This window comes from Odontomachus brunneus, unplaced genomic scaffold, assembly GCF_010583005.1.
Source record: "Odontomachus brunneus isolate Ranch 3 - 2012 unplaced genomic scaffold, Obru_v1 Obru_scaffold_264, whole genome shotgun sequence".
NCBI lineage: Eukaryota > Metazoa > Arthropoda > Insecta > Hymenoptera > Formicidae > Odontomachus > Odontomachus brunneus.
In genome coordinates, this window is record NW_022639714.1 from 26,558 (window position 1) to 44,028 (window position 17,471).

The following is a 17,471-nucleotide window of genomic DNA, read 5'->3' on the forward strand; positions in this document are numbered from 1 at the left end:
GTTCTTAACGAAAAAATATTTTATTATAGCGTTTTGGAAAGCTCTCGAGATGTGCTATAAGAATATGCAATGAAAAATGGGGTGTTCCATTTAAAAAAATTAATGTGACCTTGACCTGACCTTCGCTACGCAACCCAAGGTCAAACTGATGTGATCAGTAAATACATCTTTTTAAACGCCACAACTTTTATCTGAAACATTTTTTTCTAAAATGCTTAGTTTTCGAGATATTTCACCGGTCCGGGACTTTTTGAACACCCTGTATATATATATATATAAGTAACGTGTAACGACGGTCAGTCAGCCATGTGCATATATATAAGTAGATAGATAATACCATGGTGGAAATATACAAGGTGTAGCATTCCGCTGAATGTGCAGTAGTTCCCAATCAGAAAGTTACGAAAAATTGGAAAAAGCCTATAGCTGCCCTCAATATTTTTGGGTAACTTTCTGATTAGTTCTACTCTCACCTCCATGATGCGCAACGCTACACCATATATATTTCTACCATGGGTAATATTAAATTCTTAATAATTATAAACATGCTGTTGAACGATGACATTTATTATGATTATTATGTTCTTATAAATAAGAAAAGATTTTATTACTAAATACTAAATATATATTTTTAACGTATGTGAACACACATACAAACATGATTGTGATATATAACTATTGTAGTAATAAAAAAATGGTTAAAGTTATTGAAATAAACAAAATTAAATTTAATGGTGTTTATTATTTCATAAAACTGCTAAATATAAAGAAATTTAATAGTTTAAATCGCGAGGAGCTCTTTCAATATACATATTACTTAGAACCTAAAAATTATATAATAATGTAAACATTTAATTATATATATATATATACATACACACACACACACACACATTCTGAATGTTGTGATATTCGGATGTTGTGAAAAGTGTGATAAAAGCACGATGTCATCTGGAAAAATATCCGTGAAATAATTTTTCGCTTTACTTTATCATAGTTGTGGGAAAATCTAACTGCATATAAACATTTCTGCAAACATTTCGTATCTCTTTTGGCATCAAAACTAAATTCTGAAAGTGTAGTAGTGATCTTTGAAATTTTCCTGATTGGAGCATCCACAGTTTCCGTATGTACATACAACCTACAGAATGTTTGTATTAAACAAATATTACACTAACTGACAGTCCAAAATTTAAATTTAAACATATTTTTCTCGTTTTCGTCACATATTGAGTAATGTTACAATTTAGCTTTGCATGCACTTTGTTATGTTAAAGCGTTTGTAATTCTGTGAAAGCAACAAGTAGTAAACTTTGCAGAAAAAAGTCAACGTTATGTCGGTAAAGTTTTCAAGTCCGGCATCCCGTTAAGCCGAGATTCGAACAGAAGTGTTTCGTGTCCCCACTAAATTAAGCCGAGAATCAAATCAATAACTTTATATTCTCTGCTAAATTATTAAGACGAGAATCGAACCGAAGTGTTTTAAGTTCCTACTAAATTATTATACCGAGAATCGAACCAATGTCTTTTAATTCTCCGCTAAATTATTAAGCCGAGATTAGAACCGAGATATTTCGAGTCCCCGCAAAATTTTTAAGCTAGAATTTTTAAGAATTTTTAAGCTAGAATACGAACAGAGATATTTCGAGTCCCCGCTAAATTATTAAACCGAGATTCGAACCGAAATGTTTCTAGTTCCCGCTAAATTAGTTAGCCGAGATTCGAACCGAAGGGTTTTGACTCAAAACCACATCTCAGGCGTCACAAGCGCAGATTGATATAAAACTATAAGAAAATGTACGTGAAATTGCAAATATAGTTTGACGTATACATTTAATGTTCGATCATGAATCGATATCTCTACCGCAAATTCGTGAATCGGTGACAATCGTTATAGATATATGCTACTTATTGCACTAGAGCAATACATGGCGCTACGCACGCGCCATATAGCTAATAAAAAACAATAAAAAATGTAAAATAAAAATAAAACAAAAATCAAATATAAATAAATTAAAATATACTTTAATTAATTAATAATTATAGAGAGAGACAGGGAGAGATAGGGAGAGACGGGGAGAGAAGGAGAGACAGGGAGAGATGGGGAGAGACAGAAAAAAACGGGGAAAGACAGGGAGAGACGGGGAAAGACAGGGAGAGACGAGGAAAGATAGGGAGAGACATATCTCTTCTGTATTTTTTTTCTTGACCTAACCAACGCGATGACAGCTATTTGCCTGGTTTCATAAACGCAAATGACATGAAGCAAGCCGCAGCTCACATGAAGTGAGCTAAGCGAGAAAGCGGCAATAATTAAATCTCTTACATGTCTTTTTAGAGAGGAACCTATATGTTACAAACGCAATCTGATGGACAAATCGTGTCTGTTATAATCAATAGTATATTGATAATAATGATAGAAGAAACTTACAGTTCTCTGTATTACATTGCGCTCTCATATTGTACTCTATGTTACTCTATATTATTTATCTTCGAACGCGGAATGCGTATAATTATACGATGCGTATAATTACTTCGTTCGTCTAAACGGACTTGTTTAATCGATAAAAATTTAAAAATTTAAATTGTGTCACAATGAATTGCATAAATGGGAATGATAAAAACGTCAAAGCGTTCGTAGAACCAATTATTATTGTAATGTATGAAAAATACGTTCTATCAAATAAATACTGAATTGTTCATTTCAAAAGCCCGTGTACGAAAACATATTTTTTGCTGTAAGTTGGTACGAATGTACTTAATTGTCACGTAGAGTTTTGGCGCCATCTGTCAACCAATTTGTTTACAACTATTGGTTTTGTTAGTCGACCTCAAGTGTATTCTGCGATTTTTAAATTGAATAAAAATATCGAACAAAAAGTTTGCCTCAAATTTTGTATTGCTAACGAAATTTCTTGTGCTGAGTTGAAAATGTTGGAAAAGGCGGTTGAAAACGGTGAGTCAGCTTTATCGAAAACACGAGCATACGAGTGATACAAAGTATTCAAAGAAGGCCGAGAAGTAGTTGAAGACTTGCCTTGTTCCGGTCGACCTTCAACGTCTTCGGTTAACAAAAATATCGACAAAGTGAAGGAAATGATGATGGAAAATCGTCGTTCAAGTTAAATCACATGACACGTGCGATTCAGGAATGCAGGATAATAAATTGTATCATATTAGATGTTAAATAATGCAGTAACTAATAAAATTATGAATCATATGTAATCAATAAAATGGCCTTTTATAATTTAACGTGTCCTTGCTGGAAAACAGATTATATACTTGAAAATATCGCCAATATATCATATTTTTCAGTTGAGCAACGATAACTTCTGATTTTAATTCAGATGTATGTATATTTGTATAGATATCTGCTTCCCGTCCCCTGCTCACTAATCTCAATATTCTAGTTACACAGTATGTCATAAAAGTAAGTGTGAGTAACTAGATTCTTCTCTTTTGAAGCACCACTTATGAATGAATATATACATTTTGAAGCTTCAACCTTCAGGTAATAAACCTAAAAATTTTATATCGAGCGAACATCTGTGTCATAAGTTTTGGGGATCAATCTGACAGTATCTTTTGTGCGCGCGTTGGAAAAACGTCATGGGACAACGAGTTTAATATTAAATTTTGTTTTAAATTGGGTAAAACTGTCACGGAAACAAATGAAAAAATGAAAATGATCCAATGTGTCTATGATAGTAAAGCTATGAATCGTACTAATGTTTTTAAATAGTTGAGGCTATTTCGTGATGACAAGGAAAGTGTCAAAAACAAGTCTGGAGCGGCAAAAATCAAGTCTCACTCACGAAAACATAAAAAGAATTACTGAAATTCTTCGATCGATGTCCTCAGTCGTTTATGAAACAGGATTCGTCGAATTTCAGCAGAATACCGAGAGCAAGGGTCTTGACCGCTGCTAGATGATAATGCGTCCAAATAAAAAAATTATATGCGACTTTTTTATTGCAACCAAGAAAATCATAGTGTTCCATTATCTCCCATATTTGCCAGATTTAGCATATTCTAGATATTCTCCCTGCATATTCTAGATATTCTCCGATAGCGGGACTTCGTAATTTAGAGGGTAGCTGCCGTCGCCTCTGCTCATCGCGACTTTCTTGATCAAATTCGTAGACGGGAACTTGAGATCGTACGCCAATCCCAATTTCACGAACATATCAATAAAATGCGTGGTGTAGTTTATCGCGCTGATATTTATCTCTCCCGATCTGTAATCCCAAGAGAAGACGTGGTGGTAATTGTGTAATCCTTCCCCGAATGTCAACACGTTGACCAACTTGTTGTTCGTCGGCCTTATATGCCTGAAAGAGTGATGTGCGAATGTTTTATGATAGAATTGTGAAAGTTATATACTTTTCTTAAAAATAAATTTTTACTATTAGAAGTCATTGGGGTAACACAAAATATATTTGTTTCTCTTTAACTTATGTGCACCAGATAAGGCAGTTCAGCTAAAAAGAACAGACCTATTATAATACCGTTGGCCGTTGACAAAAGTAATTCGTTATTCACCGATCTTGTGATTACCTTCTCATTTTGAAATATAACACGTGATTATTATCGTTTATTCATTATTAAAAAAGTAACGTGTCGTTATATAATTTCTTTTTACTTGCAAGTAAGAATAAGCACTATTGTTACAGTGAAGTCATAAGTCCAAAAACGAAAGTTACATCAGTGTATAATTATTATTGAGAATCACATAGCGATGTGATATTTATTTGTGGATTTAACATTTCATTGTAATAACAGCATTCCTGCCTGTATCTACTTTCCCTTCGTTATTTACCATTTATTTTTTTGTACATTACATTTATTATTTTTATATTTCCAAGAACTTCATGTTGTTTTTTCATGTTTTTTTTATTTGAATTTATATTACCTTTCTTAGTAACGCATCACTTCTCAATCCTGGTGTCACATGTAAACGCGGCTTACAACTCTATGCATGCACGCAAAAAAAATCTCAGTTGCTGCAAGCGAATAGGAAACAACTGAAAATTAAGTGTCAGAAGCGATATCTCTGCGATTTCGAAAACTAGTATTTCTATTGTCGCAACCGTCTGAACATTCAACGATATTAGAACTCAGTTGAAGTAACTGAGAATAATTGACTATACAGAAACCTCATAAAGGAATTTTTCCGTTCCTACAGCTGAGTATTCGTCTAATCTCTGAGCAACCAAAAATTCGGTTGCACCAACAGAATTGTTTTTTCCGTGTGCATTGCGAGTATCGCATACCTGTTATACGGCCTGTAACCCCATGCGTGACCTATGCTGTTGATAAACATTATGCTGTTTAGAGTGATCATGTACCGTATAAACACCTGAGAGATGATAGCCCTGCCCCACGATTCATTCCAGAAGTACACGGGCACGATCGTAGGCAGGATGAAGCTGAATATGAGTTGCAGCAGCAAGAAATATCTGAAATGTGTGGTGTAGTTAAAAATTAACCCTCTCTCTCTCTCTCTCTCTCTCTCTCTCTCTCTCTCTCTCTCTCTCTCTCTCTCTATACCATGGTACATAGAAAAAAATATCAGTTCGTATAACTGAATAGGACCAGACGAGAAACTCATTGACGGAATATAATATCTCTGTCACCGTGACCAAAAATATTTATCTGAACAAACAACTGCACTAAAATTCGGATAACTAAAAACAATTAGCTGAATAGCGTCCTACAGAAACCTCTTTGTCCTTATCAAGTTTTTGTCTGGTTTCCACATAAATTTAACTAATAGTCGTTTTATTGTGTGTTTTAATTATACGGGATATAGGATTACTGATAACACCAATTAATTAAGTAATTTAATTTATGAAAGAATTTGCGATGGTGTTTCTGCTGTGGATAAATCTTAGCTGATAATTAATTTTACTATATGTTTTCCGTGCTACTAGAGTTCCCCATCTAGCTGCGGAATATGTGATGTTCAATATGAGGTGAGCAATATCTAAATACACTGAGTGCATTCAGCGAACTCAACAGTTGTACAATAGTTGAGCAATTCGTCAATGTAATTGGTCTAGATTTAGGGATCTAACAGTAAGAACCAATAATCGCTGATTGCTCACGGAGCGTTTTTTTCGCTGAACGCGTCCACTTACTTATCGCTAAATACTACGACAGGATCCGAGAGAATGTCTGATAGATCGAGCTTCTTGTTTGCCTCGAGAAATTTCGGATGCTTCTCCATCATTAACCACCCGACATGCGAGAAGAACAAACCACGGTTACGGTTGTGAGGATCGGCGTCGGTATCGGAATATTTGTGATGCAAACGGTGATTCCTCACCCAACTATATATAGAGCTCTAGAGGTAAACAAATAGACAAACGTAAGTTTCTCACATTATTATTATCATCTAATTATATCATCTAAAATATGATCCTGTCACTTAACCTAAATTTATACTGATGTACAATAATTATCCCGATGCAATATTTAATGCAATATTTATTACAAGTTTAAAAACAAGATTAATTTTTCGTAAATTATCGAGTAAGCAATCGCGGCAAACATTTCACTTGCAAATAACCCGTCATAAAGAATCATTATTGCAATAATTTACGTCGAGTTTAAGACTATTGCTGCAATTCTAAGCAAATATACGAGTAAATCGTAAAATCATAAAGTTGTAGCTTACAAAAAAAAAAGAAAATCGTAGATATTTACGAGTTATCATATAACATACGATTCGCATAGAATTGCAAATATACTTATAAGTTGTTACGAGTCTTACGATTTTGTGTAGAATTGCAGTATAAACTTGCCTGTCCGGCTACAGCGTAGAGTAATGCCAGTAAAATTCTCAGCGGTAGCTTAGCTTTATAAGACTTATGACTCCAAAGTCGATGTGCGCCGCCGGACACGCCGAAAATAGCTAACACATGCATGCCAAGTACTATAATAAAAGGGAATAGAAAATAAAGGCCAATAGGAGCTAATTAGCACAACTAACTAATACAAATCAGTGCAAGATTATATCCAGGACATTTTATACAACGATTCAAAGACAAATTTGATATTTAGAAAAAGGAACTTAATTTTAATTCTTGATATATAGCAGTTGTAAGATATAATACGTTTTGCTCTATTAAAAAAAGAATAAGTAAATTATTTCTTTGTTTTTTGAACGACTTTTGGGAAATAAATCATGAAATATCACAAGCTTTACAAGCAGAATTATTCAAAAGAAAAGCTCAAAAATTAAAATTAGTTGTAATTTTTTGGATTAATTTGGGAAAAAAGGAAAGCTATATGTAAAATGCATCGCACAATATTTTTTACGAGAATGTCGCTAGCAAACGTTCAATCATGTTCACATGTCAATTTTAACGATGCGCATGCGAAAATTTCAAAGCGATGAAAACTTACTCCATGATGTACTTTTTAGATTCTCAAAGTAGTCGAAAGTCAGTATACCATAAATACCAACGGCATGCAACGCAAACAGTAATACGGCGAAAGACCATGTTACTTCGGTTTCAAATTCAAAGAGACCTGGTTTTCTCGTTAGGGACACTTCGCCGACGGTATCACTGGCGGTGTCGATCGAGTTCCTGTGCGCGACATTTTTCGTGTACACTTCTGTGTTGGTGCAACATTGAGAACTCGAGATGCTGCTGATCATTTTGTCGTGAGCGCCCGCGTGCGGTTCCTTTAAATATTAGATCATTAGTTTTTTACGAGAAAAAAATTATCTCTCAGTAAACCGCATGAAGGTTCCTATATTTGCATTAAGAGATCCACTTGTGTCTAATTTATTATCTTTTGATTTAATTAATTTCTGGATTATATTATATGAGAAATTAGACGTAAAGTTGATGATTAATATTATATATATTAATTATTAATATTATATATATTTATAAAATTATATGTATTAATAATTTGATATAAATATTAATAATACATATGAGATCAAATTATTCGTGCACGAGACAATAGTCATGCGCCACTCAATTCAGACAAAAGTCGTGTAACTCTCCCCTAAGAGCCAAAACATAAAAAATGGAAAGAGTTCTACTTCTACTTACGACTTCTACTTTTCAGTAGATAAAAAGTTATGTCAAAATGTCAACAAAAAACTCCAGTTTTTAATACCATGATTTCCAAATCATGGTAGTGTGATTTTGATGCAATATATTTTCACGTATAGTTGATATTTTTGAAAACGCATACAAATTACTTCTGTGCATTTAAACTAATATATTTAAATGTTATTTATTGTTTTTGTAAATGAAGAATCGACTCATGATATTATCATTTCCAAAAACACGGCTCTGACGATTTTAATAATCATACGACTTCCCAAACTATGGAACTATGAAATTGAACGGTACTTCGGAAACGACAACCTAGTAAATCAATTATCAGTAATCAAAAACAAAACAGTAATCAATATGTAATCAATAAGCAATATCCATAATAATCTTATATCAGTTATTGTTTTTACCTCAACAATGAGAAGTTATTGTTTTTAACTCAACAATGAGATTGTATGAATATATGTTGTATAGAAAATTATAACATTAATGTAATGTTACTGTTTATCGAAAAGTCGTTCGAATCTGGAAGCCTCAGATGTAGATATCAGTTACATTTCCTGCCCGAGTACGTCTTCGCAAATAAAGAAAGAAAACCCTTATAGAAATATCATACTAAGAATCATTGATAATTACTTATTATCCAGTATTTTTAATACTGAAAATAAGTAATTATCAATGATTCTTAGTATGATATTTCTATAAGGGAAATCTGACAATTAAATTAAACATATTAGCGATATCTTACCAAAATTATTTTGTAATGCCGCGGCGAATGAAAGTCACTCAGAGAATTATTATTTGACTCGACTTCGTCGAGGATAAAACTGAATTTTTGCGAATGAAACGTTACAATGCACGCTGCTCGTTCCTAAAATGATCGAATGATACGTGAACGACTGACATAAATAGTTCTAACGTCGTCCACTTCTACTTGAGATACGGTGACTTCGAATGGGGTCGAAATGGATTAGAATCACAAAGATTATATTATACGAGAACAAAAAAGTTGTGATGATTAAGTATTCACTGAACGATTCGAAGTCGAACATTTATTTTATAGGAGTGAAAAATCATTTGAATTCGAGCGACTTGGTTGTCATTCTACTTTTCGAGCCAAATTTTATTCTAAAAAGTTCTAGATAGTAATTAGTGCAAATATATATATATATATATATATATATATATATATATATATGATTTTGTTTATGTTATTAAATATTTATAAATAATTAAATAAATTAATATTTACATTAATAAGCAAGTGGAAATATATTTGTATTACAAAAGAAGCACCGACTCTATTTAATTCTTGCATTTATCTATATTTGCACTAATTACTTTCTAGAACTTGGCGTATTCAATAAATGTATTTTCCATACATTACAATAATAATTGATTCTACGAACGCTTTAACGTTTTTATCATTTCCATTTATGCACTTCATTGCAACACAATTTAAACTCTTAAGCTTTTATCGATTAAACGAGTCCGTTTAGACGAACGAAGTAATTATATGCATCATGTACGATATTTATACGCATTCCGCGTTCGAAGATAAATACCTGTAACATAGAGAACAATATGAGAACGCAATGTAATACAAAGAACTGTAAGTTTCTTCCATCATTACTATCAATATACTATTGATTATAACAGACACGATGCGCGTCTCTGATTTGTTAATCTTTTTTCATCAATCAATATCTCGAAATTTCACATAATTGTTTGTAAAATACTAGGAGTCTTTTTAGTTAACGTGTTTTACCTTTATCCGTAGTTTTGTATGGCTTTTGTTGGACACTCTGCATACACGAGGAAAATATAAAAATATTTTACATGTAGAAACGTAGACTTCACAAAAAATCGATTTTAAATTTCCAGACAATCCAATATATCGATATTCCCGTGTAATAAGCAGCATGAGATTATTCACTTTCGATGCTACGTAGTACACTTGCAATAACTATCAAGTGACTCAAGGCTGAACCTCAAGAAACAGGAGTTATATATGTTAGCGCAAAATTTGTATGGAAATATGATGTATACATTACAATAATGATTGTTCTTACACGCGCTTTGACGTTTTTACTATCCCTATTTATGCAATTAATTTCGCAATTTAAACTAATTTAACTAAGGTTTTACCGATTATACAAGTCTGTTATAAACGGGCAAAATTCAATCGTAATTACATACGTTTTCCGCGTTCAAAGATAAATAGAATATTATAGAATATTATAGAGAACAACATGGCATAAGGCACAGCGAGCTGTAATATAGAGAACTTCAAGCTTCTTCTATCATTACACAGGCCTGCAAAAAATAGTTTGTAATACTCATATAAAACCATTTCATCGATAGATTGAATAAAATTTAATAATTACGACTGCGTCCGATATTCACTGCTAGTAATGCATGCAGTTAATTGGACCTTGTTGAATCTATCGATGAAATTATTTTATTTTATTTATGAGTTTATGCTAGATGAAAAAATGTATGATCGGTTTAATGTAATTAATTTATTGCACACATAATATACATCCATTCTGATTGGTGCAGTCTATATAGAAATCTTTATAATATTTTACCTACGAAAATCTTTTCTTTCTCGTCAATTAATTTCAGCTTCACATTACACATTTGCAATACGGATCGCGGGCATCACAAGTGCAGATTGATATAAAACTATAAGAAAATGTACATGAAATTGCAAATATAGCTTGACATATCCCTTATAGAAATATCATACTAAGAATCATTGATAATTACTTATTATCCAGTATTTTTAATACTGAAAATAAGTAATTATCAATGATTCTTAGTATGTTATTTCTATAAGGGATATATCTCACACAGCACGTAATATTATATAATATCACAGTAATATTTCCGTAATATTGTAATATCGCAGAAATATTATTGAAATATTACTGTGATATTATACCCAGATAGCCAAACCTGCACGAGCAGATTTCGAGCAGAGCTTGCTATCAACTTTTGATGGCAAATAGATAACAAATTTGATGCAGGATCTGTTATATCAAATCTTGCTGCCAAATTGCCGCTAGATATGCGGCAAAGTTTGTTGTCGGATAATTGCTGCAGATTTGCAGCAAAAACCGCGCAGAGCTTGTAGCGCCCTTATAGAAATATCATACTAAGAATCATTGATAATTACTTATTTTCAGTATTAAAAATACTGGATAATAAGTAATTATCAATGATTCTTAATATGATATTTCTCTAAGGGCGATTTGACGGCAGATTGGCGGCAGAAACCGTGCAGACCTTGCTGCACTGCAAACTTTGCGCGGTTTTTGTTGCAAATTTCGCATCAATTGCTCGACAGCAAGATCTGTCACTAAAACCGTAGCCTAATGTAGACACAGATGGCTATGGTTTTGCTGTGAGTTTTTTTATCAAATTTGCTGCCAATCTGCGCGCAGTCTGCGCTCAATTTGCTTACTGGGTATATATTACGTGCTGTGTGGGATTTAATGTTCGATAAAAAATGTTTCATAAATCGATATCTCTAGCGCAAATTCGTGAATCGGTGACAATCGTTATAGATATATGCTGCTTATTGTAACCTATATGTAACAAACCCAATCTGATGGACAAACGCGTATCGTGTCTATTATAATCAATAGTGTATTGATAGTAATGATAGAAGAAACTTAAAGTTCTCTGTATTACATTGCGCTCTCATATTGTTCTCTATGTTACAGGTATTTAACTTCGAACGCCGAATGCGTATAATTACGATTGAACTTCGTCCGTCTAGACGGACTTGTTTAAAAATTTAAAAGTTTATATTGTGTTTATGCAATTCATTGTTATGCAATGAATTGCATAAATGGGAATGATAAAAACGTTAAAGCGTTCGTAGAACCAATTATTATTGTAATGTATGAAAAATACATTCTATCAAATAAATATTGAATTATTCATTTCAAAAGTGTAAAAGATATGAAAACACATTTTTTACTGTAAGTTGGTACGATTGTACTTAAAGGTGCCTTTACATGGGACCATCGAGCGTTGTGCGTTAAAGCGGTAACCAATCAACGTGCCACTTTCCGCAAGAACTACAAGAATATTCTAGAACCTGATACGTTGATTGGCTAAAGGTACCAATACATGGGAGCGTTCCAGCTTTGAGCGTTAAAGCGTTAGCCAATCAACGTATCAGGTCCTAGAAGTATACTTGTAGTTCTTGCGGAAAGTAGCACATTGATTGGCTACCGCTTTAACGCTCGACGCTCGATGCTCCCATGTAAAGGTATCTTAATGCTTTAACGCTCGACGCTGGAACGCTCATTCGTATGTACTTAACCGGAAAAAAATTTCGGTTGGAAAACTTTTAAATCGTTTGTATTTCGTATGAAGAGTTTTGAAGTGCAATTGAAAAGATTTGTGAGTCATTCTATTACTTGTAATTAATTGTTCTTTTTTGGACCATGTATTTAGCCGGAAATAATGACCGGAGGTTATTAAACAAAGGTCATTAAACAAATTAAATTAAACAAAGGTTCGGTATGGTATCGTTTGTATTTCGTATGAAGAGTTTTGAAGTGCAATTGAAAAGATTTGTGAGTCATTCTATTACTTGTAATTAATTGTTCTTTTTTGGACCATGTATTTAGCCGGAAATAATGACCGGAGGTTATTAAACAAAGGTCATTAAACAAATTAAATTAAACAAAGGTTCGGTATGGTATCGTTTGTATTTCGTATGAAGAGTTATGAAGTATCATTAAAAAGGTTTATAAGTCATCTAGATAATTTTAATTAAGTATTAAAAAATCATGTATTTGACCGAAATATCGATCTCAAGCGCTACTATGGAAGTATTGTCAGGCACGATCGGTGTACTATCTAGTATTTCAATACTCCTGGTTCTTTTTCGAGTAATTCGCGGAAATTCGCGCGACAGCCAATCAATGTGCTGCTTTCCGTAATAACCTTCTAACTCTTAAGGGACGTCTACATTGGAAGCAAGAAGTAGGAAGTAAGAGTAAGAAATTGACCAATCACAGTCGAATGTGAGAAGAATAATTAACTATAATTGATCAATTTCTTATTCTTACTTCCTACTTCTTACTGTTTACTTCCAATGTAGACGTCCCTTTACTCTTACCTTCTAACTCTTTCCTGTGTGCAGGAGCCATTAGAGTGAGAAAACATAGGGTGCTTTCTAGTTGCGTACCCTGTGTTACACAAAACCAATTTATTGGTTGCATATTATCTTACAAGATATTTTATAACGTGTTCGACTAGCCCTGGGTTAATCACTTCGAGAACGATTAATGATGTCATAAGTCTTTACTAACCAATCATAAAGCTTATAAGTACTTGTTCGACCAATAAACGTAAGCTGAATAATTCAGAGTGGGTTAACCCAGAGTAGGTTAACCCAGAGCCAGTCGAACATGCTATTAGATAATTGGTCTGTTCTTTTCAGCTGCACTGATGAACTGGTGCAATAAGTTAGAGTAAGAAAAAATATACTTATCTCACTTTAACTTATTGCACCAGTTCAGCAGTGCAGCTGAAAAGAACAGACCAAATATGTGACCAATAAACTGGTTTTATGTCGTGTGTGTCAAGATGTGTTAAGCAATTGGAAGGCACTCATATATTTGTCTCACTTTAACTTATTGCACAGTTCAGCAGTGCAGCTGAAAAGAACAGACCAAATATGTGACCAATAAACTGGTTTTATGTCGTGTGTGTCAAGATGTGTTAAGCAATTGGAAGGCACTCATATATTTGTCTCACTTTAACTTATTGCACCAGTTCAGCAGTGCAGCTGAAAAGAACAGACCATTTTTGTTTTATTCTCGTGATTCACGAACAATATTTCTAAAATAACAAAATGAAACCCAAAACTAATTTGTTAACTGAATCTGCGTGGAATCAGTTGCAACAATATTTTGACAGCAATGGCTCAAAGATTAACATATATAATATGTTTCAAGAAGATAACAAACGTTTCGAAAAATTTACGTAAGTTTTAATTCATCGTAAATGTGACCCTGAAATGACCTTTCAAGGTTATTTAAGATTTTGGACGAAGAAAGATTAATTTTCACGATTATACATTATACGATTGCATTATATTCCCATTATTTTCTTTTTTGTTTTAATGTTTTGTTTAAACAAATTTTTTTATTTTTACTGGAAATTATGTGAAAAAAATATTGCGAACACCAGCTAAGATAACAATTTCACATTGTTATTTTACACCTCTATAGGATTTATAAGAAACTGTATGTTAATTAATTACTATATATTTGTGTTGAAACAGCTTGGAACTTGCTACTCCACAAGATGGTCCAATTTTGTTAGACTATTCCAAGAATAGGATTAATGAAGAAGTATTTGTATTATTACTGGATTTGGTATGAAGTTATACATAAAATTATTTTAATAATACTTGAAAATTTTTCATCAGATTGCATGATCCTATAGGCTCGTGCACGGGGGATAGAAGCTGCAAAAGATGCTATGTTTAGTGGTGAAAAAATCAATTTTACAGAAAACAGAGCAGTTTTGCATATTGCTTTGCGTAATAGAAGTAATATGCCAATATTGGTAGATGGAAAAGATGTGATGCCAGATGTTAATGCAGTATTAGAACATATGAAGAGTTTCACAAATGAGGTACAATTTTGTCATTTGAAATATGATCTGCATATATCTTACAATATAAAATATATTTTATCCACAGGTATTGATGAAACAATGGAAAGGTTTTACTGGCAAACCTATCGAGGATGTTGTTAATATTGGAATTGGTGGTTCTGATTTGGTAATTTTTATAATATGATTTGTACTGTAATAGATAGATAACTGTACAATATCGAATATTTTTGTGAATAAGCTAACAAAATAATTACATTAAGAGAAATAAGGCCATCAGAGGTTAGTCACAGATAATAATAATTTTTAAATCACAGGAAAATTAACATTTACAAAATTATTATTTACACTAATATTTGCTCCTAATGGTTTCATATCTCTTAATCTGAATATTTATATTTTTACAACAATAGGGCCCTCTTATGGTGACTGAAGCTTTAAAGGCATATAATGTTGGACCCAGAGTTCACTTTGTCAGTAACATAGATGGTACTCATATAGCTGAGATTCTCAAGAAATTAAACCCAGAGACAACTCTGTTCATAATAGCTTCCAAGACGTTCACTACACAAGAAACTATAACTAATGCAACTTCTGCCAAGCTGTGGCTTTTGGAGGCATTGAAAGATGTATGTTCGCAAATTTCAAGTTGATGCACTATCGTTTTCTTTGGCATTGGTTCTTATGGTACGGAACAATTCAGGAAACTGCGGTGGCTCGTCATTTCGTCGCATTGTCTACTAATTCGCAAAAAGTTAAGGAATTTGGTATCGATGAGAAAAATATGTTTGGCTTCTGGGATTGGGTTGGTGGGCGTTACTCATTGTGGTCAGCTATCGGTTTATCGATCTGTTTATCAATTGGTTTCGATAATTTTGAGAAACTTTTAAATGGAGCTCATTTTATGGATCAACATTTCTGCACAGCACCATTGGAGAAAAATGTAAGTATACAGAATGTCTTCTATTAATAGAATATGTTTTCTATTAATATTTACCACAGTGAGTTCTTCAGAGACGTTAGTTATTCATTTCATAGTTGCAGTTGTGGCAATTGTCGAGTTACAAATTGAAAAACTAAATATCTCTGAAACTAATATTCTAAGCTAATATTCAACATTCAGGTTTTACTTATTTAGTAGAATGTCATGAAGAATTGCAAAATTTTTTTGTATTTTCTTGATTTTTATTAACCTGTACAATTTTATTTATAGTTCACTTTTTCATTGTACATAGATATTGCATCTTATACAGATTGGACTATCAATTCTAGTTGAAGTATGACCTGTTGTGTATTTTTTTTAGGCACCTGTTATATTAGCTTTGCTCGGTATATGGTATCACAACTTTTACAAGGCTGAGACACATGCGTTATTACCATATGACCAATATCTACATAGGTTTGCTGCTTACTTTCAACAGGGTGATATGGAAAGCAATGGAAAATATGTTACTCGCGCCGGAAAGACTGTAAATTATTCCACTGGTATGTTCTACACACACTAATACGTACATCTGCATAATACGTTAATCATAAAGAATATATATTAATTAAAGTATATAATATTTTTTCAGGTCCGATCGTATGGGGCGAACCAGGCACTAATGGTCAACATGCGTTCTATCAACTGTTACATCAAGGTACGAGACTTGTACCAGCAGATTTCATAATTCCTGTTCAGTCTCAAAATCAGGTAAATAATCTCTCGCAACACTACCACAGGGACGAGTGTCTAAAAAATTAATAAAGAGAAAACAAAAAGCAGAAAGATCTGTAGGACTTAGTTACTATTGAGAATTTTTTATTGTTGTAAGGTACAAGGTACTTTGCATCACAAGATTTTGCTAGCGAATTTCTTCGCACAAACCGAAGCTTTAATGAAAGGCAAAAACGAAAACGAAGCTCGAGCCGAGTTACAAAAATCGGGAATGAGCGCTGAGCAGGTGGATTTACTATTACCACATAAGATGTTTGAAGGAAACAGACCAACAAATAGCATTATGGTGAAAAAATTAACGCCTTTTATTCTTGGTGCTTTGATTGGTAAGTAAATGTTATCGATGTATGCATACGTTAGACGATAAATCGTAATGCAACTTGCAGAAAAATTATTATTTGTGAAGACATATGTGTGTATGTGTGTGTGCTAGAGATGTGCGAACTATTCGAATCGAATCAAGTGAAATTCGATTCAATTCAAATTCGAATCGCTATGATTCGAATCCGAGTAATTCAAAAATTTTTAATCGAAAAGATTCGAATACGGATCGCGCACATTAACAAACAACTATTAAAAACATCCAGTTTTACGGGAATTAACATGACTTGAAAAGTTTGCTATACATTAAGATTTTCTTAAAAAATATTAAAAGAAGATAATGGCTTCTAGATAAACTTTTATCGACAATTGTCGGATCGATATGTGTCGTTACGTAGCTTTCAAAGCTGGAACTGTATTCTATACACATTTACCGACTATATATTACTATATACCTCTTATCTTAAAATGAATTGAGTTCACACGATCAATGTTATCTTTCTCATACTGAAATCACTATTTTCATGTTAAATTCAATGATTATGTTAATTAAAAATTCTTTCAACGATTTGACTCGATTCGGGTGAAATTTCATCGATTCGATTCGATTTAACATTAAAAATCTTTGATTTGCACATTTCTAGTGTATGCAAATATATATATATATATATATATATATATATATATATATATATATATATATA

General features: G+C 32.8%; 2 protein-coding genes across 7 annotated transcripts in view; one reads left to right on the forward strand and one right to left on the reverse strand.

Moving 5' to 3' along the window:
• Positions 1–3,203: 3,203 nt before the first annotated feature.
• Positions 3,204–10,077, reverse strand: LOC116852989 ((11Z)-hexadec-11-enoyl-CoA conjugase-like). 6 transcript variants are annotated; one of them, XM_032833817.1, is made up of 7 exons: positions 9,850–10,077; positions 8,830–8,952; positions 7,411–7,693; positions 6,807–6,937; positions 6,141–6,346; positions 5,349–5,459; positions 3,204–4,331 (listed from the first exon to the last, which is right to left on the reverse strand). In XM_032833817.1, the coding sequence occupies exons 1-7, from the start codon at positions 10,003–10,005 to the stop codon at positions 4,055–4,057; spliced, it is 1,287 nt and encodes a 428-aa protein (XP_032689708.1). In that variant the 5' UTR covers positions 10,006–10,077; the 3' UTR covers positions 3,204–4,054. The 6 variants fall into 6 exon arrangements, with proteins under 6 accessions (XP_032689708.1, XP_032689709.1, XP_032689711.1 ...); XM_032833818.1 differs by having other exon boundaries at positions 3,204–4,238; positions 5,274–5,459; XM_032833820.1 differs by having other exon boundaries at positions 5,274–5,459; positions 7,537–7,693; positions 9,850–10,075.
• Positions 10,078–13,962: 3,885 nt separating this feature from the next.
• Positions 13,963–17,471, forward strand: part of LOC116852985 (glucose-6-phosphate isomerase) — an 8,797-nt gene continuing 5,288 nt past the window's right edge. The window contains exons 1-9 of the mRNA XM_032833806.1: positions 13,963–14,093; positions 14,395–14,488; positions 14,559–14,750; positions 14,818–14,898; positions 15,143–15,358; positions 15,433–15,672; positions 16,034–16,214; positions 16,304–16,422; positions 16,544–16,772. Of these exons, the coding sequence (XP_032689697.1) occupies positions 13,963–14,093; positions 14,395–14,488; positions 14,559–14,750; positions 14,818–14,898; positions 15,143–15,358; positions 15,433–15,672; positions 16,034–16,214; positions 16,304–16,422; positions 16,544–16,772 (1,483 nt within the window). The remainder of the gene's footprint in view (positions 14,094–14,394; positions 14,489–14,558; positions 14,751–14,817; positions 14,899–15,142; positions 15,359–15,432; positions 15,673–16,033; positions 16,215–16,303; positions 16,423–16,543; positions 16,773–17,471) is intronic.

What these genes read in the sequence shown, in the direction of transcription:
- LOC116852989 (XM_032833816.1), bottom strand. Translation starts at nt 10,005, where the DNA reads ATGCTGCTTATTACACGGGAATATCGATATATTGGATTGTCTGGAAAT. An exon ending in GGCATTACAAAATAATTTTG is followed by an intron (nt 7,694 to 8,829) that starts GTAAGATATCGC and finishes TAATATTTAAAG; the next exon opens with GAACCGCACGCGGGCGCTCA. An exon ending in TCTACGCTGTAGCCGGACAG is followed by an intron (nt 6,347 to 6,806) that starts GCAAGTTTATAC and finishes GTTTACCTCTAG; the next exon opens with AGCTCTATATATAGTTGGGT.